Source organism: Myxocyprinus asiaticus, chromosome 41, assembly GCF_019703515.2.
Source record: "Myxocyprinus asiaticus isolate MX2 ecotype Aquarium Trade chromosome 41, UBuf_Myxa_2, whole genome shotgun sequence".
Lineage (NCBI taxonomy): Eukaryota > Metazoa > Chordata > Actinopteri > Cypriniformes > Catostomidae > Myxocyprinus > Myxocyprinus asiaticus.
In genome coordinates, this window is record NC_059384.1 from 23,980,195 (window position 1) to 24,004,136 (window position 23,942).

The 23,942-nt window shown below is 38.3% G+C and overlaps 1 protein-coding gene and 1 pseudogene across 1 annotated transcript; one reads left to right on the plus strand and one right to left on the minus strand.

Moving 5' to 3' along the window:
* The window catches only part of LOC127431717 (acyl-CoA dehydrogenase family member 11-like), a 77,228-nt pseudogene that overhangs the window by 17,954 nt on the left and 35,332 nt on the right, over positions 1-23,942 (minus strand).
* LOC127431777 (atypical chemokine receptor 4-like) lies at positions 10,565-20,904 on the plus strand. The gene is made up of 2 exons (XM_051682319.1): positions 10,565-10,690; positions 17,291-20,904. Exon 2 carries the CDS (start codon positions 17,297-17,299, stop codon positions 18,446-18,448), a length of 1,152 nt encoding a protein of 383 aa, XP_051538279.1. The 5' UTR covers positions 10,565-10,690; positions 17,291-17,296; the 3' UTR covers positions 18,449-20,904.

Here is a 23,942-nt window from a genome sequence, read left to right on the forward strand (position 1 = left end):
GTCCAGTTTTAGATCAGCAAATATTTACCAATCATAGCCCACCTCAAATATTTCCATCTCTCTGACTGAGGTCTGAACACAGAGAGAGATACCTTTGGGCTGAGAACACTCAAACACAACAGGATTTTTGGTTGGAGAGCTTGGGAAGAAAAACAAAGAAATAGAAGGGTGGTAAAACTTTGAGGGAAAGAGCAATTGTGGAGAAAGAGAGTGAATAAGATCATATCTAAGGCCAGACTTAAAGGAACAGTTCACTCAAAAAAATATTTTTGTCATAATTTAGTCATTCCAAACCCATATGACTTCCTTTCCTATGCGGAACACAAAAGGAAAAATTTGAATGAATATCCCGGTCTATCTGTTCAATATTTTCTATTCTTCAAGCTTAGAAAAGTACCGGGGGGGACTTGCAAGGACTTGCATTGTTTAGCATGAAAAACAACGCAAGTTATCACATAAATGCACATGCCACTCTGAACATGCAACAGCAATCAAGATTGTCACTAAAAAAAGACTTAGATTTGGGGTTGTTTCCTACCAAAACCTACCGTTTGCCTTCAGAAGACTTGGAATATGAAGCACAAGTCACATGGTCTACTTTTATGACACTTTCAGGGGCTTTTTTATGCTTTGAAATGCATCACTATCAACTGACAGTGTATTGAATAGACAGACCAGAAATATTCTTATATTTCTGCATTAGAAAGAACGTCATACAGGTTTGGAACGGCATGAGGGTGAGTATAATATGACAGAATTTCCATTTTTGGGTGAACTATTCCTTTGAACCTGTGTTACCACTATGCCACAGCTCCAACTAACCTCCAACCTGTTGGGCAACAGTCTGGATCTTTAACCACTACTAGGTAACACCACCTCTCTACTCTTATCTCTTTAATTTTTCTTTCATAGCTGTCCTAAAAAAGAGCCCAAATTCTTTATTTCCTGTTTTGTCAAGTCTCTCTCTTTAAGATCTTTTCTAACACTATTTATTTCATTTTCTTTCTGTCTTACGGCATTTCTCCATTTTCTTCTCTCCTGTCACGTTCTGAATAAAACATTAGTGTTAATAATGTATAACCCACATTCTGTGAGTCAATTCTGTGTTTAAGTATTTCTTAGATCTACTCATTTCTCATATTTTGCAGCATTGAAACTAATATATTTACATTTGAGTAGTAAAGTAGTAAAAGTCTATGTAAGTTTGTAAAGTGGTGTGTGAAGCTGGTCCTACCCAAACTTTGTTTTAAGTCAGCTTACTGAATGTAGGAAAATCAGAAACTCAAAACAGAAATTTGTACTGACCACAAGATTGCAATGCCAGAATGTGTGTGTGAGTGTATGCTCATGCGCATGAGAGAGAGAGAGAGACTTTTATATGCACACAGCCTCATGAGCCCACAAAAATTTGCATGTGTGTGTGTGTGCGCCTGATCAGCCAGTTCTGGCAATAAATTATTTTAAATGAACTTGCTTGACATTGACATACCGTACAAATATAGTTATATGACACACACACATACAAATGAACCACAAACACACATTTTGATGTGTGCATGCTTGATTTTAAGAAGAACAGTAAACAAGAGAATTTGGGATTTTATACAGAACTTAGCTAAACTGTCTGACAGATAAAGTGCCATATGTCATATTTTGTGGCATTTTAAATATTATAAATTGTTCAACCTTATTATCGTCCACCTGGTGAAAACTCTATGATAGCACACCTCTCTTTAAAACCCTAAGTATGAGTCATAGTAAAAGTTTGTCTTAGCAAGCTCCTCTCATGGTCTAATGCTGGTGTTGTGGCAGTGGTGAGCAGTACCCTCTAGAGGGAACTCTTTCTCACCATTCCTGCATTTCTACATGCACATGCATTGTTGCGTGCACTACAGTTTCTAGCATGTGCATGGAGACTCTCTCTTCCACACACACACACACACACACACACACACACACGCAACATAAGGGCTCAAAGCCCTTAAAACCGAAATAATTCACAGACCGCTATTATGTACACAATGACTCAAAGCTGCAATAATTTACAGAAAAGTGAAGTGAACACAGGCCCTCAAATGCATGGTTGAAGTATGAGCCTGGGGAAAATCTGTGATCCAAGGGACAGATGGGTGTGCCCCACAATCATTATTTCCTGTTTATTGTCCAATATTCTGTCAAAGGACATAAAGACACCAGATCAGCATGATAATGCCTAGATCAAAGCGTATAGGCAATTTTTTTTTTTTTTTGTGAATGTGTAAGAGCTGGGTGTGATATGAGCCTATGAGGAACTATCCATTTAATGTCTTTGCATACCTTCATATCTCCATGTATAAAATGAGAAAAACATTAATAACGTCATAAAATTCCCAAATGGCCCAAGAATTAGGTTGATTACTGTAAAGTGAAATTTATTTCTTCTGTGGAACAAAACATTGTGCATTTTTTAAATGTCTTCCCCAGGTTTATTTGTAAACCAGGTAATACGGTATATCACGGTAATTAACATGCACAATATTGTTATCGTGGGCACTTCAATATACTGTAAATAATTGGAACTATAATGGTTAAGTTGGAAGTGTGAAAGTATTTTGGGTTCCATAAAAATGCAGATGGATTGTTAGTCGAAGATTGTCCTTTTGATCTTTGCGTAAAACATGTGGCAGAAAAATGGCAGCGAATCACGGGAACACCTCCAACATGTTGGCTCATCTGCAGAAGAATCATCCCAAAACTGAAAGACAACACACTATGAGACAACTAGCTAAGTGACAACTAAGACGACAAAGAAATTGAATTGTTCTTGCCATTTGCAGATAATGTGTAGCTTGCATTCAAGTGGCCAAAGAGTAGTTCACTAGTTGTAGTAACAACTAAAATACAGTTGTAATCAGCTAATACAAAGTCCTGTAATTAATAATGGCAATCCGGCATAATGATGATTTCAATATTCATTTTAAGTTGGAACGCAATGCAATCGTACATTGCCATACACTTTTAGTGAACTTGCGGTTGTAAAATTTGTAGCCAGTTAGTTGTTCAATTAGTTTTTTTAATGTTCAGGGTTCTTTTCAAAGTTCTTTGTTATCTGTTAATTAAAAAGGCCAGTTTGGTATTGAAAAAAGTAATTAAACTTTGTTGTTAATAAAAAAAATTAAAAATAATTAAAAATTTGTTAATCTTTCAACCAATTTTTGTAATGCAATTCAATACCGTTATAATACCGTGTACCACGATAAAAGCTTCAGCAATTATCATGATGTAAAAATGTTATACCGACACACGCCTACATAAAACCACAGTAAAATTAACTGATACGACTCATGCACATATTCTTTTGCTTTCCTTCGTGCTATGAACAGAACAAAGTTTAAGTCTTTATTCACACTTAAATCAAATCATTAATAAAACGCTGAAATCAAATATGGTGCCTGTGTCAATAACATCAAAGCCCATTTTTAAATTACACCTTTTGTGTTCCACAAAAGACAGAAATTCATACAGGTTTCAAACAACAATAAGGTGAGTAAATAATGACAACATTTTCATTTTTTGGAGTGAACTATCCCTTTAAATGGTCGAAAATACCAACAGTCAATCCAGAAAATTAAAAAAAAATAAAAGTGCACTGATTTAGTGTAGGCCTATTTAAGGGACATTTGATGAGACTAACCAATTTCCAACAGAGGTCGGCAAGATTTCAGCAACAACAGTCAGTAGATGTGACATCCTGACCAGTATAAACTTGTTTCAAGACCACTACAGTAGTTGGACGCTGGCTTTAGACAACACAGAGGTACAGTTGTGGCCAAAAATATTGGCACCCTCGGTAAACATGAGTAAAGAAGGCTGTGTCTTTATTATTTATTCTTTGGGATCTCATAATTAAATAAATATTTTTCCCCAAAACAAGTTTGCCACAATTATTGGCACCCTAGCAATTCTTATGCATAAAATATATCTGAAGTATATTCCCATTTATATTTTAATAATTTTTTAGTACACCTGGGTGACTAGGAACATTAAATTTTCAGCCTTGACTTCCTGTTTCTCAGGGGTATAAATATGAGGTAACACACAAGCCAAATTCCCTTAGTCATCCATCACAATGGGTAAGACACAAAGAATCAAGTTATGATATGTGGCAAAAGGTTGTTGAGCTTCACAAAATGGAAAATGGCTACAAGAAAATAGCTAAAGCATTGAAAGTACCCATTTCCACCATCAGGGCAATAATTAAGAAGTTCCAATCAACTGGAGGTGTTATGAGTCGGCCTGAAAGAGGACGTGTCTATATTGTCTCCACTCACAGTGAGGAGGATGGTTCGACTTGCCAAAAATTCTCCACGGATCACAGCTGGAGAACTGCAGAAATGAGCTGTGTCTTAGGGTAAGAAAGTCTCCAAAAGTACAATCAGACATCACGAGTTGTTTGAGAGGGTTTTGAGAAAAAAAGCCTCTGCTCTCATCCAACAACAAACTCAAGTGTCTTCAGTTTGCCAGACACTACTGGAACATCAAATGGGACCGGGTTTATGGTCAGATAAAACAAAAACAGTGCTTTTTGGCAGCAAACATCAGAGATGGGTTTGGCACACACAGAGAGGTAGCCATATGAAAAAGTGCCTCATGCCCACGGTTAAATATGGTGGTGGATCTTTAACGTTGTGGGGCTGTTTTTATGCCAGAGGCCCTGGACATCTTGTTCGGATACATGGTATCATGGACTCTATCAAATACCAAAAGATATAAAATCTTAACCTGACTAACTCTGCTAGAAAGCTTAAAATGGGCCCTGGTTGGATCTTCCAGTAGGACAATGATCCAAAACACACATAAAAATCAACACAAAAATAGTCCACTGACCACAAATCAAGAGTCTACCGTGGCCATCCCAGTCTCCTGACCTGAACCCCATAGAAAACCTGTGGGGTGAACTGAAGAGGAGAGTCCACCAGCGTGGACCTTGGAATTTGAAGGATCTGGAGAGATTTGTATGGAGGAATGGTCTCAGATTTCTTGCCATGTGTTCTCCAACCTCATTAGGCATTATAGGAGAAGACTCAGAGCTGTTATCTTGGCAAAGGGAGGTTGCACAAAGTATTAAATGCCAATAATTGTGCCACACATATCTTTGACAAAAATATTTGTTTTTTGATAAAACTTGTGTTGTGTTTGCAACTGTTTGATATCCATTAGAGGTTAGATTTTTGTGAATACTTTGAATAAAAAACAAACAAAAGGATAAACAATAAAGACACATTTTTCACAGCCTTCATTGCTCATATTTACCAAGGGTGCCAATATTTTTGGCCACAACTGTAAATATGCAAGATTCCATAAAACAGACTCAGACAGGGGCCCACAAGTGTTGTACACATCTGGTATATCAGTCATTTTCTCAATACAGTATATTCTCTCTCTGTATCTAATATCCAGCAAATATATCTAAATGGCATTCCATGGACTTTCATTGATTTATATCAAGCTAATTATAAGGATAACTAAAACACACACACACACATTTTTTGCGGGATGTCCCCAAATTAAGTTTTTGTCAGATTTAGCTAATTTCCAGGGACAATTATTTCCCTAAACTATAGCCAAGTAAACCCACAGTACAGTATACTAAAACATTTACCATCAGTAATATTAAGCCATGATTGATGGCATTCATTTGAAATGGATGCAAAAATGTTAAAGAAACTGTTTGACAGTTTCTTATGTAACCATGGGATATCAAAACACAACATGAAACCACAAACCCCCACGTACGGTGACTCATGTGCCTTTATGAATGCATTTGGAAAGGCCGCTGAATCCACAATTGCTCACACAACTGAGATACACCTAGCAGATACACACAAATCCTTGAAACAAACACTCAAGGCTCTTAATTTCTGGGAAAGACCAGTGTTTTTCCTAAGGAACATTTAGTAACAAGCCGGCAAGCATGTTTGAGTGTGGGTGTGTGTGGGTGTGTGAGTATGTACTGGTAACGGCTCTTGCTGAAACAATTCTTATGATGAAAACACATGTTGTTTCTCAGGGTGTGATACAGACTTGTCCTTTCATGTCTGAAGGTTGTCCCCATACCAGACGGCAAATACGCAAGCGAAACACTCCACCATGCGTTTCATAACCGTCAACCTCGGATTCAAACAAACAAATCACGCGGGGCCTCCGGAATGCCGTGCCAGGCCAAATAACAGGATTAGTACAGATGAGCCACTGCGAGGAATTACACCAATCAGACGAGACCCTACATCAAACAGTGGCTTAATCCACCCTTCAGAGTTAATAGCCACAATGAACATGCTTTTCTTAAAAAAAAATAAACAGCCACGTTCCTACGAAAAACAACCCACAGAATGAATGCACTCAAGAAAGAGCCTTTACAGGACTATAAAAGTGAATTATGCACACAGACTTTTCTCTCCAACGCCTCTAACTAGTTCAGGAAACATGGCAGTTGGGGAAATGTTTTGTTTCCTTTACCTCTAATTTATGTTCCTCTGGTCTTAAAGCCTTTTTCCAGATTAGGAGAGCCAGATTTGATCCTTGCCAGTTTAAGGAAACCAAAATGTTATGCATTTGATGTGCATTAACAGCATATTCTTCTGCTGTTTACCTGTACACTTCAGATGTCACCCTTAATGAATGTATTATGGGTTCTTCATCTGTGCAGGTTACAAATATAACTCCATAGACTGGGTGTGGCACCATATTTTCACTATATAACTTCAGAGTTAGAACATATGGCCATGTAGGGATGAAAAACTGAAGTATGAAATATAAACCTGCATGCTATATTGATGTAAATTGTGTTTGAAATATTGCCATCAAACTGTTTACAGTTTTTTTCAACTGATATGTTTAAATCATTGTTGCATAAATTGTATAACCCTTATAAAAAAGTGAAAATGTGGAGTGAAAATAAGGCAAAATAATTGGCCATATTGTGTCTAAAATGTAAGTAACCGGAGATTAACATCTTGTTTATAGAACAGTTGTTTAAAAAAAGAAATATCCTCCGCAATTGTGTTATTCGGGCTCTGATTTGCTGTAGCCAAGTGCCCACAGTCGAATCACAGCTGTGCTGATATTCAAATTCAAAACAATAGCACTCTTGCTATATAAAAATACAACAGTATTAGCATATGATACCATCAGTGAACCATGGTACTGTCACAGTAATTTTTGGTTAGGGCAAAATCATAATTTTTTTCCATTATGTTTTTAAGGCATAAGTGTTTATACATTTTATATTACTAATGTTACACTATTTTATATTAGCATGCAAATATAATACAATATAATATTTGAGCAATATCACACCAGAAAGAGTGCTGGTTCATATATCAGGCCTACAGCTTCGTGCCTATGGCCGAATCACAGCAGTGCTAATATATAGAATAACAACAGCACAACTGCGAGTGTCCTATTGCTTTTGTAAAAAAGTTCAAGAAACTCGTAAATAAATATTAAATAATTTGCGTTTCAGACTCAAAAAAATGGGCCAGTTGCATGCATTTCTTCTCCACCAGCAAAAAAAAAAAAGCTCAAAAAGTAGCCAAAGCATCAAGCACAACTCATTACACTGCTCTCAATAGAGGTATTTCATTTGTGAACGAATCCGTGTTTTTAAACTCTTTAGAGAAAACAAATAGTTCACTTCTATTGTTTCAGTGGTGAACTACTGTGTTTTTTAACTTTTACAGTATATATATATATATATATATATATATATATATACTACACACACACATACAGTATATACAGTATGTATATATACAGTATGTATAATTATATATATATATATATATATATATATATATATATATATATATATATATATATATACACACACAGTATATATTATACATATTATAGTATATATACACATATATATTTATACATTAAATATAAATATATATGTATATGTACTATAATATGTATAATATATACTGTGTGTGTATATCTATATCTATATCTATATATATATCTATATCTATATCTATATATATATATATATATATATATATAATGTATATACTGTATAAATATATCAAAATCAAATCAAATAACTTTGTCACTCAACCATATATACAAGTGCAACAGAGGGAGAAAGTCTTGGGTGCAGTTCTAAGCAACATAGCAGTGGCATGACAGTGTCATTATACATACTGTATATATACATACTGTATATACTGTATGTGTGTGTATATATATATATATATATATATATATATAGTGTATATACTGTGTGTGTGTGTGTGTGTGTGTGTGTGTGTGTGTGTGTGTGTGTGTATATATATGTGATGAGACCTATACCAATTTACACAACACAATTCTATCTACACAATCTAATATACACAGAATTACAAAACAATATACAAATAATAATATACAATGTACAGTATACAATACACACAATATAGAATACACAGTATACAATAAAAATAATATATATATATATATATATATTGAATATAAAAGAAAATATAATTTAATTTATGACAGTCCAGTGTGAGATTAATAAAGTGCAGTGCTGATGTATGTTGATTGTGAGAGATCAAGAGTTCAAAAGTCTGATTGCTTGGGGGAAGAAGCTGTCATGAAGTCGGCTGGTGCGGATCCTGATACTGCGATACCGCCTGCCTGATGGTAGCAGTGAGAACAGCCCATGGCTCGGGCGGCTGGAGTCTCTGATGATCCTCCAAGCTTTTTTCACACACCGCCTGGTATAGATGTCCTGGAGGAAGGGAAACTCACCTCCGATGATGTTTCTGGCTGTTCACACCACCCTATGCAGGGCTTTGCGGTTAAGGGCGGTGTTGTTGCCGTACCAGGCAGTGATGCAGCCAGTCAGGATGCTCTCTACAGTGCTGGTGTAGAACTGTGTGAGGATGCGGTGGTTCAATCCAAACTCCAGCCATTTCAGGAAGAGGAGGCACTGGTGAGCCTTCTTCACAACGACTACAGTGTGGACGGACCATGTGAGTTCCTCAGTGATGTGGACACCGATGAACTTGAAGCTGCTGACCCCCTCCACTGGTGCTCCATTGATGGTGATGGGGCTGTGTTCTCTGTCTTTTCTCCTAAAGTCCACCACAAGCTCCTGTCTAACCGACATTGAGGGAGAGGTTGTGCTCCTGGCACCAGCGTGTCAGAGTGTGCACCTCCTCTCTGTAGGCTGTTTTATCATTGTCAGTGATCAGACCTACCACCGTCGTATCATCAGCGAACTTGATGATGGCATTGGAGCTGTGTGTTGCCACACATTCATGTGTGTACAGGGAATACAGGAGTGGGCTGAGAACACAGCCCTGCGGAGCTCCAGTGTTGAGGGTTAGTGATGAGATGATGTTCCTGCCCATCCTGACCACCTGGTGTCTGCCTGACAGGAAGTCCAGGATCCAGCTGGACAGAATGCTGTTCAAGCCCAGAGCCTGGAGTTTCGCATCAGAGGGCACTATGGGGTTGAATGCTGAACTGTAGTCCACAAACAGCATTCTCACATATGTGTTCCTTTTTTCCAAGTGGGAAAGAGCAGTGTGTATTGTAACTACAATGACTTCATCAGTGGAGCAGTTGCTTCTGTAAGCAAACTGTAGTGGGTCCAGTGAAGCAGGCAGCACAGAGCAGATGTGGTCTCTGATAAGCTTTTCAAAGACTTGCTGATGATGGGAATTAGGGGAACAGGACACCAGTCATTTAGGCAAGTTATCTTTGACTGTTTTGGTATGGGCACAATGGTGGATGTCTTAAAGCATGTAGGAACCACAGACAGCGAGAGGAAGAGATTGAAAATGTCAGTTAAAACACCCGCTAGTTGATCAGCGCACGCTCTGAGAGCGCGGCCCGGAATGCCATCTAGACCCGCAGCTTTGTGAATATTCACCCGTTTGAGAGATGGGTTATATCCGCAACAGAGACAGTAAATGAACTAACCTCTGCTGTGTCAGGCATGGGAGTTCTCTCCGTGGAAGAGATGTTGTTTTCCTTCAAACGAGCATAAAATGTGTTTAGCTCGTCCGGAAAAGAGGCGGTGGTGTTCACAGTGGAGTGATTAGTTGCTCTGAAGTCTGTGATTATGTTAATTCCCTGTCACATACTTCATATAAGAATAACAGTTTTGTTTTTCATCTTGCTTAGAGGGCCAATGTGAAGTTGACCATTTTGGCACTGCTTTTATGTACTGAAATAAAGTAATTCAGAAACAGTTCTCGGCGTGTTTTGGGATGTGTAGCCTATATAAATAAAATAGCATGCAGATCCCACAGACAAAATAAGTATTGTAATTCAATTTAAAACTGACAATAACAAGGAAAATAATTGACAGTTAGATTTCTTTTTCATAATCATGCAGCCCTAATATGATATAATAGATACACTGTATATAATATAATGGATATAAACAGTAGAATTTTGAGAATACAGCTTAAAGTTTATCAAAAGAGCAGCGCAGTAAAGAGGGAGTCTCCACAACCTGCAGCAGGAGGGCATTCCTCCACAGATATGTTTATTTTCTCTAACTCCCTCTCTTTCTCACTCTCTTCCTGACGCATACACACACCCGTGGCTGTCTGTTTTCCCCAGCTGTGACTATCAACAGAGCATTTCAATCCTTTGGACTGAAGGGCAGCTCCTTCCTGGACTGCGTGTGACTAAGACGCCACAAATAGAGGTAAGTCACCACTGCATTTCACAAGCAACAGTCGTATTCAAATCAGAGTTTTCAGATAATCACTTTGTTGAACTGTCACAGTGACAGCCATACAAGTAACTTTAAACAATCGCCATTCAAAGTAATTGCCGGATTAAGAATACATCAAACAAATGCCTGAAAAATAGACACAAAAGACAGGATAAATGCTGAACTATGGTAATGGACATTTAATACTTTCTAAACCATCAGTATTTCGTTAGTCGGTTTTGTCTAAACGTCTACAATATTTCTTTTTGCAGTTAAGAATTCAGTATGACAGCAATCTTGCTCGTGTGATATTGCTTTTATAAAACAGTTCCATAAACAAGAAGTTAATATCAAGTAGCATTTTAGACACAATCACCATTCAAAGCAATCCTGGACTACACCAAACAAATGTATGACAAACAGACCCAAAAGACATACTGTTAATGCTAAACTACAGTAATGGTAATTTAGGTATTATGCTTTCTGAACTCTCAGCATGTCGATTTCTTTAGTTGGCTGTTCATTTCCTTGCTGTTTTTTTATTTAGTCAAGGCAAAGTCCTGCTTACTAAACCTCAAAAGGATTTTTATGACATGAGAAGATAACGTTCAAAATAAACAGTTAAGTTTACAAGGAAACATTTATCAATCAATCAAATGTCTTTTGAATTTTTTGAAACAATGCCATACAAAAGATATTTTTTAAAGGAAAGCTCATTTTTGTATCACAGTGAGACAGCAGAAAGGAATGAGGGTTTACTTGTACAATGTTAACCTCTATTGACAGAATAAAAGGGTGTAACATACCCTGAGCTCCATAATAGACTGAGGTAACAACACGACAACACAAATGCTGTGATGGACTAAAGAATTAGAATAATGGTTCACCTTTTCACTCGCTTGACAAACTTTCTATGTAAACGGTTAAACTGCAACTTTTGCAGTTTGAATGGTGCAAACTATATATACAATATAGTTCATATTTTAATATAAAGTAGCCCCAAAAAGTATTCAGACACTTAAGCTACACTTGAAAATGTATCGATTTCATTGCATTAGATAACAAAATATTAAAACTTTTAAAAACATTTATTTAAAAGAATGATTTCACAAAAAGATGTTTGTTAAAAAAAGATGTCAGATGTCAGATTTAGTTATTTATGCAATGAGATTAAGACTTTTTTAGGTTTTTAATGAAATGTGAGCTTAACTATCCAAGTACTTTTGAGGGTCTATGAAGTGAATTGTCTGCAGGTGTCTGTATAAAATATTATAAACATTTGCTGAAGTTAATATGTTGTTATTCACTGGAGTTTAATTAGCAATTTCAAGAAAATTAGCCAACCCTTTTCCGCATAAATAAAATGATGTATTTTGTCATACAAAGGCTTAAATGGTATATTATTGGAAATTATGATGTTTAAAAATGTGCCATAACATTCTAAATCCCTGAAAAATAACACCGATTACTGTCTGGAAATTTTGACTGCCAAAAAATATGCTTTTATTCATTGGAATTTCTAGAACTTTAGCCAAACCATTTTCGCAAGTGGAAAATGTACATACCAAAACACAGCTTTTATGGAAGAGACATGATGTGGATCATAATTATCGCTAGGATGTTTTTTGAAAAGGTTTTCAAATGATGTTTGTTTGTTACAAACATTTTAAACATTCAGACAGCATAGTGTGGTGTTCCAAAAGCAATCCAAAAAATGGTACCATCTACAGTGGGCAAAAAACATTTAGTAGCAAAACACAAAAACAGACAATACACAACAGTAAAAATGAACATATCGGCATGCCACAAGCAGGTACTCACCATCAAGTAAAGATCTTAACACCTTTCTATACTGAACAGCTGGTCTGCTCATTACACACAGACACACAATAGTCTACCCGCTCTGCTCGGAGCCCCCATTTAAAGAGGACTGCATGCACATATCAAGATGGTGCCGTGGATGGCAGTGTTTATTCTCGTTTATTCTGGTGAGTGTTTATATTCCTCCACAAGTGTGTGAATGCAGCGCTGCAAAAGCTGTCTGATCAGATCACAGACACGGAACAACAATACCCAGACTCGCTTCTGGGAGATTTTAATAAAACTAACCTCACCCATGAACTGCCAAAATACAGACAGCACATTACATGCCCCACCAGGGATAGAAATATACTGGACCACTGCAAAACAACAATAATGGATGCATATCGCTCTGTCCCTAGAGCAGCTTTGGGACTCTCTGTTCACTGTCTGGTACATCTTCTTCCAACCTAAAGGCAAGAAACTAAAATCAGCTAAACCTGTAGTAAAGACCGTAAAGGGATGGACCAATGAAGTAGACCTGGAACTATAAGCCTGCTTTGACTGCACTGATTGGAGTGTATTTGAGGCTGCAGACACCAATCTGGATGAGCTCACAGATACTGTGACATCATATATCAGTTTCTGTGAGAATATGTGCATTCCTACTAGGACGAATTTAACATACAACAATGACAAACCATGGTTTACAGCTAAACTCCGGCAGCTTCGTCAGGCCAAAGAGGGTGCTAACAGAAGTGGGGATAAAATCTTGTACAATCAGGCCAGGAACACACTGAATAAGGAAATCAGAGTGGCTAAAAGAAGCCACTCTGATAAGCTGAATTTTTTTTCCAGCTAACGCCCCGGCATCAGTGTGGAGAGGCCTAAAAGACTTGACTAACTTCAAGACACATCCCCCAAAACTGTAGAGAACCAACAACTGGCTGATGACTTGAATTTATTTACTGTAGATTTGAAAGGCACAGTGTCACATCCCACACCAGCTCTGACCTTCACTTCACACAAACATCAACACCTCCTGCAACCTCCCTCCTCCCCCCTCCTGCTACTCAACCTGCACTTAAGATCTGTGAAGAGGAGATGTGCAGTGTCTTCAGGAAACAAAAGACAAGGAAAGCACAGGGCCCAGACAGTGTTTCACCCACTTGTCTAAAATCCTGTGCTGACCAGCTGGCCCCCATCTTCACATTGATCTTCAATAGATCACTGGAGCAGTATGAATTCCCATGCTGCTTCAAATGCTCCATCATCATTCCTGTCCCAAAGAAACCCAAAATCACAGGATTAATAACTACAGACCCATCACTCTGACGTCTGTGGTCATGAAATCATTTGAGAGACTAGTGTTGGCCCACCTGAAGGATATCACTGGACCCTTTCTAGATCCCCTTCAATTTGCTTATCGAGCAAACAGGTCTGTGGATGATGCAGTCAACATGGGATTGCATCATATCCTGCAACATCCGGACAGACCAGGGACATATGCAAGGATCCTTTTTGTGGACTTCAGTTTGGCTTTCAACACCATCAAATTCACTTCCAGCACACGTACGATCAGCACTGGTGCCCCCCAGGGATGTGTGCACTCCTCAATTCTCTTCTCCCTGTATACCAATGACTGCACCACCAAGGACCCCTCGGTCAAACTCTTGAACTTTGCAGACAACACTTCTGTCATCGGCCTCATCCAAGATGACAATGGGTCTGTACACAAAAGGAAGGTTGAATGGCTGGCTCACTGGTGCAGTTAAAACAACCTGGAGCTGAACATGCTCAAAACAGTGGAGATGACAGTGGACTTTAGGAGGAACACCCCAACACTGACCTCATTCTAAACAGCACTGTGGCAGCAGTGGAGTCATTCAGGTTCCGGGGTACTACCATCTCACAGGACCTGAAGTGGGAGACCCACATTGACTCCACTGTGAAAAAGGCCCAGAAGAGGATGTACTTCCTTTGCCAGCTGAGGAAGTTAAACCTGCCACAGGCGCTGCTGATACAGTTCTACTCAGCAGTCATTGAGTCTGTCCTCTGCACTTCAGTAACTGTCTGGTTTGGTTCAGTTATGAAATTGGACATCAGAAGACTACAAAGGACAGTTCAGACTGCTGAGAGGATTATTGGTTGCCCCCTGCCCTCACTTTAAGAACTGTACACTTCCAGAGTGAGAAAAAAAATCACTCTGGACCCCACTCACCCAGCCCACTACCTTTTTGAACAGTTGCCTTCTGGACGGTGCTATAGAGCACCTGAACCATCAGGCACAGGAACAGTTTTTTTCCAACAGGCTATCAATCTCATGAACAGTTAAAACTGCCCCATTGAGCAATAATTATGTGCAATACACAGATTAGTTTATTTATATTTATCCAACATACCCTACCTCTTCTGCCATAGATTCTCTTGCATCTGTATATAACAGATTTGTGTTTGTACATACGTTTATATATATATATATATATATATATATATATATATATATATATATATATATATATATATATATATATGTGTGTATGTTATTGTGTATTTCTATATATATTTATATTTTAAATTCACCTTTTATTTTTATTCTATTTTTTTATTATTATTATCTCTGTCTTGTTGTTGCATTGCTTGTGCACTGGAAGCGTCTGTCACCAAGACAAATTCCTTGTATGTGTAAGCGTACTTGGCAATAAAGCTCATTCTGATTCTGATGTGTTTGCCAGATTGGCAGGTACATTACGATGTGCAACTCCAGATGAGCACTGGCCAATAGCAAAGGATTTGCAGGTTATGAAATACAAACATCAGAGAGTGATAGAGTGGATAAGCTGCATCAGTATTTTTATCTTATTTTCCAATAAAACAATATCTAAAGAAATAAATAGAGATTAAGAATATGATTTTTGCAATGAAGAAATTAGTTTCTATAATAGTCTTAGAATTCAGAAATAGGAGTCTGACAATGCAAACTTACACTTAATACCTGATAGAGTGCAAGGTTAAATATATTTTCCACCCCATGCATACAAACTACACTAAAGCTACATGGTTTAAAATACAATCAAAGTTCAATTACAAAGCTGTCCTTGGCAGACTTTAATATTTGTATTTGCATGCCGTTTTGAGCTACCATTCAAGTGTAGAATAAGATAACACCATTGCAAGTTGCAACAAACAGAAAAAGATAACACCATTGCAAGTTGTTCGGACGAGGTTTGCTAATCAAGTAAACAACACACACACACATGCAGAGTGATCTCTGCTTCCACTTTCCATGTTTTCAGTCAAATATAAATGTCACGGTGTTGTGTATGATCTCAGCCAAGGCACTCTGAATCGTTGAACATAACGGGCATGACAATATGGAAGAAATAAGCATGTCTATGGTATCTACTGCACAAATTAATCGTCTTGCACATTTCCTCATTTAAAACATGCATATTAAAAGTATGTTGTTGAACACATGTTAATCAAGCAGAATAATGCTCACAGATACTATGAAGCCACAAGATAACCTGAACAATCTCAACTGAGCACAGATGGCACATTAAATCTAACAACTACTAAGACAGAAAAGAATAAAGCAAGCATGGACATCTAAAGTTTAAAAGGAAAACACAGTCATCAGATTTTGGTTGTTAGGCTGCAGAATCTAACTGCATTATGCAGACTTTATTATAGACAGATGTGATTTTTTGAGGCGCTGTATCTTAGAAGATAATGTCCAAACCCTATAATTCAGAAAATGGTTATAAATCTAATAGTATTCCCAAGAAAACATATTTATTATGTAGAAAAAAGCAGCCGTGATACTTTTTAAAGTAAAAACAACCTGCAGTGCATGAAGATATACTGTAAGAGTGGTCTTTTCTAGGGTCACATGATGCAACTAATAGTAAAAAAAGGTTTACCCCCAAAGGGTTACGTCCAAAACTCCCATACAAATGTTGCCATCAAGTCCTCCTCGGAAGTTCATAATTACAAATTTGAGGGGTAATTACAATGTCAAGTGAGTTCAAGTGATTTTGGTCAGAAGCAAACAGACACGTTGAGCAATTTCATGGATTTCTATTGCTTTCTCCGCTTACTGGCAAGAACAGGAAATCCTATTGCAGCAAAATGAAGAGCAAAGGATGCACAGTTTTACATGACACTTTGACAAGGTATTTAACATGTATGTTTTAACATGAGATTGTATGTGACCAATAAAACTTGAAACATTCTCATGCTGCCACAGAAAATGTTGCGCAACCCTGTCACCAATATTCACAATTTATACTTAATTTATGACCAATACCAATTAACTTTTACATTTAGCAGGGACTTACAAATGTGGAGCATAAGCAATTCCTCATACAAAAGCCAACAATATCTGCAGTATTGCACTGCCAAGTTCTAATAGTAGATGGTTGATTGAAGACCAGATGCACCACTGCATTCTAGACCATCCGCAGTTGGTTAATCTAATCAGAGCATTGCTGTAGTCAAGTCTTGGGATGACAAGAATTTGCTTCCATGATTCTTTAATTTACACACCTACAACTCAAGGTACTGTAATAACAACGTGGTGGCCATTCATGTGTGCTAACTTCATAAATATGATAATTTAAAAAATTGCTTGACGCATATTTGTCCTAAACACCTATACAAACTAATGCCTGTTTTTTTGGGGGGGGGTTTTTTTGCAAAGAAATTATATTTAAGAGGCAGTTTGTATTTTATAATGAACCAAAACAAATCTTGAACCATTAAAAATGTTTGATATTTTTCTCTTTTTAGATCAAGATGGGTGGTCCTTCGGAATTCGATCATGACTACCATTACAACGACCATGACAACAGTTCCAACCACAGTTACTACGATGATGACTTTTCAGACTACCACACGGTCTGCGACAAACAAGAGATCCGGTCCTTTGCAGGGGTCTTTTTGCCTGTGGTGTACACCCTAGCCTTGATCCTGGGTCTGGCAGGAAATTCACTGGTTGTCTTTGTGTACCTTTCCCACAAGCGTTTACGAACCCTGACAGATGTCTTGATCCTCAACCTGGCCTTCGCAGATCTCCTCCTCCTTCTCACATTGCCTTTCTGGGCTGCAGATGCAGTGAATGGCTGGGAAATTGGCATAGCCGCCTGCAAGATCACCTCTGCCCTCTACACCACCAACTTCAGCTGTAGCATGTTGCTGCTGGCCTGTATTAGTATTGACCGTTATCGTGCACTAGCTAGAGGTTCCACTACTGCCCATGTTCTGGGCAGGAACAATGGCCGCAGGCAGAGGATAATAGTGTGCCTCCTAGTTTGGGCATTGGCCATTTTGTTAGGGTTGCCTGATATGGTGTTCTATACAGTAAGACAGCATTCTGGAGGGCGTAACGCCTGCCGAGCGGTTTACCCACACAGCATGGCGCGAGCAGCTAAAGCCACTCTGGAAATTTTGGAGGTGTTGCTTAGCTTCCTTCTGCCCTTCCTGGTGATGATGTTATGTTATTGCAGGGTGGGAGTGGCGCTGAGTCATGCCGCTACAGCAGGGGTACGGGGCGGCAGGAGATGGCGGGCATTTCGGGTGTTGATAGCAGTAGTGGGGGTGTTTCTGTTGACCCAGCTGCCGTACAATGTGGTCAAACTGGTCCGAGCTCTGGATGTGATCTATATGTTGGTAACAGAATGTGAGGTGAGCAAAAATTTGGACAGAGTCAATCAAATCACAGAGAGCCTGGCCCTTACGCATTGCTGCCTGAATCCAGTGCTTTACATCTTTATCGGATCGTCCTTCAAAGTGCACATGCTGAAGCTCGCCAAGCACTGTGGTCAGACAGGAAGAGGTTATCGTCATGGCAACGAGCAGCCAACCGTGGAGATCTCCCTTAAGTCAGGCGAACAAAATCATGCTCGCTCTTCCTCGGACAATGAAGACACAAGTACATTCACCATATGACTCAAACACTTACAGTACGTACCATCTAAAATTTAACGCTGGAGACTGTTGAATGTGTTCTAAGACAGTGGTTATTAACAGGTAGGTAGAGACCCAAAAATGGGTCACAGGCCATGTGACCAATAAAACTTGGTACTGGTGCAAATAACTACATTTACATAACAGTATTTTGGTGTAAATCCATCTGTCACTTGCTAGTAAGCTAGAAAATTACTTGTAGGCAGATTTCAACATGGACAGGTTGCATGACATAACCTCATCCTCCATGAACAAAACTATGCAAGGTCAAAGATAATACAACCCACACTACATTATATACGGGTTACAGTACTAAAATCTGGTAAAACATGTGAATCTGGGTCCTCAAGCCAACCAGTTGAGAACCACTGCTTTAAGACACCATTTCAGAAAAGACAAGGATGTCTAAGTAACTTTGACATTTCACACAACCACTGCTCTTAGACACTATTTTAGAAAAGGATGTCTATGTAACTTTGATATTTTACATAAGCAGATGTCATGTACTATGTTTGGTTATATTGTCTATGACATCACTGATGACATTTTATTTTTATATATGCCTGAAGATCAAAGCATGCCATTTATCAGTAGGCCTGCACAGAATCCTTGTCTGCAGAATTCCACAGAAAGCCCTGCAAAATCTGCACACCTGTTATTCACAAGGTCTTCCTGCTCCTTGCATGTTTTTTTAAAGCAATAAGCCACAAGAGGCCATGAGTTCCAGTGATTTTATCAAGGGTAAAAGGTGTTCTTTTTTTTCTTTTATCTCCTTTTCTCCCCAATTTGGAATGCCCAATTCCCACTATTTAGTAAGTCCTCGTGGTGGCGCGGTTACTCACCTCAATCCGGGTGGGGGTGGTCTCAGTTGCCTCCACTTCTGAGACAGTCAACCCATGCATCTTATCACGTGGCTCGTTGTGCATGACACCGCAGAGACTCCCAGCATGTGGAGGCTCATGCTACTCTCCACGATCAACGCACAACTTTCCATGCACCCCATTGAGAGCGAGAACCACTAATCGCGACCAAAAGGAGGTTACCCCATGTGGCTCTACCCTCCCTAGCAACCGGACCAATTTGGTTGCTTAGGAGACCTGGCTGGAGTCACTCAGCACACCCTGGATTTGAACTCACGACTCCAGGTTGTTGTAGTCAGTGTCAATACTTGCTGAGCTACCCAGGCTCCCGTAAAAGGTGTTCTTTAACCCCTAAATATGTTATGGCATAACCGTAATAAATTCACTGTAATGTACAGCCTTGAGTGTCTTATTTTTTTTTATAAAATAGCAGCAAAAGCAATATAATTAAAGGCACTAATATTAATTGAAAAGTTAAATGTATTAATAATAATCATCATTCTAAACAACATAATCAATTGCAATATAGTAACATACTGTAGTTCATTAGTCTAACTGCAAGCTGTTTACAGTTGGCAAGAAAACATAGTAACTTATAGTTGACCCAAAAATGTTGACCCATTTACTCACCCTCATGCTATCCCAGATGTGTATGGCTTTCTTTCTTCTGCTGAACACAAAGATTTTTAGAAAAATATTTCAGCTCTGTAGTTCCAACCAATGCAAGTGAATGGTGGCCAGAACTTTGAAGCTCCAAAAAGCATATAATGGCAGCATAAAAGTAATCCATGCCTTCTGAAAGGATAAGACAGGTGTGGGTGAAAATCAGATCGATATTTAATTAAATTTTTTTACTATAATTTCTCCTCCCTGCCCAGTAGGTGGCGATATGCACGAAGAATGTGAATCGTCAAAAACAAAAGAAGAATGTGAAAGTGAAAGTAAAGTTTGATAGTAAAAAAAAAATAAAAAATTGATTTCTCTCCCATCTTATTGCTTCTGAAGATATGGATTTTACCATGGAGTCATATGGATTACTTTTACGCTGCCTTTATGTGGTTTTGAGATTAAAAATGTTGGTACTCATTCACTTGCATTGTGAGGACCTTCAGAGGTGAAATAATCTTTTACAAACCTTCATTTGTGTTTTGCAGAAGAAAATCATACACATCTAGGATGGCATAAGGGTGAGTAAATGATGAGAGAATTTTCATTTTTGGGTGAAATATGATTTCAATGCATTAGAATTGAATGTGCATTCCGAGTTTATCGGTATTATAAAAACACATTTTTTCTAAAATCATAAAGCTATTAAGTAGTGTTTTCTCCATTTTCTCAGCTTGATTTAATACATTTGTCAACATTTAAATCCATTCCACACAATTCAGTGCAGAACAGATTTCATGTGGGCATATTTATGAATTATACTGAAACCACTTATAGAAAGTGTTTACCAAGCTTGCAGGCCTTATGTAAAAGAGATGCCCTGATAACCAGCAGTTATGTATTTGTACAGTTAATGTATATCTCCAATGTAAATATATATATTTGAAGAATAAAGCTTATTTTATAAACTTGTACTCGTATTTGAGTTGTGCTGTTAGAAACTAATGAAGAATCACACATTTACTGTACTTGCATGCTATGTCCGCAAACTAATACAGTTCACAAAAACATACAAAAAAAACACGTACATGATTGTGCTTTATGCGTTAGAAGCAGGGGAATTTGCAAATTAATGGGGCAGGTAATTATGTTAGAGCAGATGATATGTGAAAACAGAGAGGAGAATGGGATCATGAACAATAAAAGTGGCCAGCCATATTTTTACTTAATTGGAATAAAAACTCAAAAAGAGTCAATAATAAAAAAAATTAAAAAAAAAAAGTAAAAGCAGGGAGAAACATGGTAGAGTTTCTGGGCAGCATGCAGTATTTTCTACACTAACAGCCATATGTTCTCAACCTTTATGGAATGATTCATGTCTGGTGCTCTGAAGTGGCGTTAGTCCACTAAAGAGTCCAGCCCTCATGTTTCTCCTCTTAAAAGAGATTATTTTACATTGCAATATTTCACACACTTGTTTATTTGAAAGAGAGTGCTTAGTGCTTTATTACAGAGAAAGAGTGAATCCATTGATTTCTATGTATATGGTGCATCACAAGCAGAGGAAATATACAGGTGCATCTCAATAAATTAGAATGTTGTGGAAAAGTTCATTTATTTCAGTAATTCAACTCAAATTGTGAAACTCGTGTATTAAATAAATTCAATGCACACAGACTGAAGTAGTTTAAGTCTTTGGTTCTTTTAATTGTGATGATTTTGGCTCACATTTAACAAAAACCCACCAATTCACTATCTCAAAAAATTAGAATATGGTGACATGCCAATCAGCTAATCAACTCAAAACACCTGCAAAGGTTTCCTGAGCCTTCAAAATGGTCTCTCAGTTTGGTTCACTAGGCTACACAATCATGGGGAAGACTGCTGATCTGACAGTTGTCCAGAAGACAATCATTGACACCCTTCACAAGGAGGGTAAGCTACAAACTTTCATCGCCAAAGAAGCTGGCTGTTCACAGAGTGCTGTATCCAAGCATGTTAACAGAAAGTTGAGTGGAAGGAAAAAGTGTGGAAGAAAAAGATGCACAACCAACCGAGAGAACCGCAGACTTATGAGGACTGTCACGCAAAATCGATTCAAGAATTTGGGTGAACTTCACAAGGAATGGACTGAGGATGGGGTCAAGGCATCAAGAGCCACCACACACAGACATGTCAAGGAATTTGGCTACAGATGTCGTATTCCTCTTGTTAAGCCACTCCTGAACCACAGACAACGTCAGAGGCGTCTTACCTGGGCTAAGGAGAAGAAGAACTGGACTGTTGCCCAGTGGTCCAAAGTCCTCTTTTCAGATGAGAGCAAGTTTTGTATTTCATTTGGAAACCAAGGTCCTAGAGTCTGGAGGAAGGGTGGAGAAGCTCATAGCCCAAGTTGCTTGAAGTCCAGTGTTAAGTTTCCACAGTCTGTGATGATTTGGGGTGCAATGTCATCTGCTGGTGTTGGTCCATTGTGTTTTTTGAATACCAAAGTCACTGCACCCGTTTACCAAGAAATTTTGGAGCACTTCATGCTTCCTTCTGCTGACCAGCTTTTTAAAGATGCTGATTTCATTTTCCAGCAGGATTTGGCACCTGCCCACACTGCCAAAAGCACCAAAAGTTGGTTAAATGACCATGGTGTTGGTGTGCTTGACTGGCCAGCAAACTCACCAGACCTGAACCCCATAGAGAATCTATGGGGTATTGTCAAGAGGAAAATGAGAAACAAGAGACCAAAAAATGCAGATAAGCTGAAGGCCACTGTCAAAGAAACCTGGGCTTCCATACCACCTCAACAGTGCCACAAACTGATCACCTCCATGCCACGCTGAATTGAGGCAGTAATTAAAGCAAAAGGAGCCCCTACCAAGTATTGAGGACATAAATAAAGGACCAAGTAAATGAACATACTTTCCAGAAGGCCAACAATTCACTAAAAATGTTTTTTTTATTGGTCTTATGATGTATTCTAATTTTTTGAGATAGTGAATTGGTGGGTTTTTGTTAAATGTGAGCCAAAATCATCACAATTAAAAGAACCAAAGACTTAAACTACTTCTGTCTGTGTGCACTGAATTTATTTAATACACGAGTTTCACAATTTGAGTTGAATTACTGAAATAAATGAACTTTTCCATGACATTCTAATTTATTGAGATGCACCTGTATAAGCATTTGCAACAGTGACACCCCATCATGTGGCCAAAAGAAAAAAAGAAAAAACTTTGAGGTAGAAAACACACTCGGAGGAAGACATGCATTGACCGATGAGATTTTCACACAAGCGTCCAGTTGTAATTATGGAAATCCAATAAGCTGTATTCAAGCTTGAATTCAAACTGACGCAGCTCTTTCCACACCTTCAGAAAACATCTTAATGCTCCGTAAAGCCCAAATTATGCTTTGGTCATTAGCACAGTATGCAAGGACTGTTCAAAGCCAGACCAGCTTTACTAGATACGCTGACAGTCCGTGACTTTGTGCGGCATATACACGTGCCTGCCACTGATTATACAAAAGTGTATCACAAAATATTGCGGTGCGCCAGTAGACATGCATCCAATACGTACATACGGGCTCGTACTGCCATTTTACTCCTGTCATATGATGTATTTCCTAATAAAACAGAATATTTAACAAGGAAAAAATGAGAAGGGATTTTCTTTTCATCAGTCATCGATTGGAAAATGGGCATTCCATGCCAGAAAGAAGTCAGGTGGTTGGAAAATGGCAATGAGGGGGATTCCTGAGGTCAACCGAAAAGGAAAGTCATTACAGGGGTGGAGCAAGTTGTTACATTTGATTATAAATAACAAAAACATGCATCACGAATAAGCCTCTCACGATTATGTATGAAGCACACATTCAACTTAAAGGGGTAATGGCATGCCTTTTTTATTTTAATATGTTCCTTGAGGTTCACTTATAATGTTAGTAAAGTTTTGTGCACCAAAAAGTCATATATTTGTAAAAACATGATTTCCACCCTCATTCTGACCCACAGTCGGAAA

Coding starts and splice junctions, on each gene's coding strand:
- LOC127431777 (XM_051682319.1), top strand. CDS start 17,297: ATGGGTGGTCCTTCGGAATTCGATCATGACTACCATTACAACGACCAT.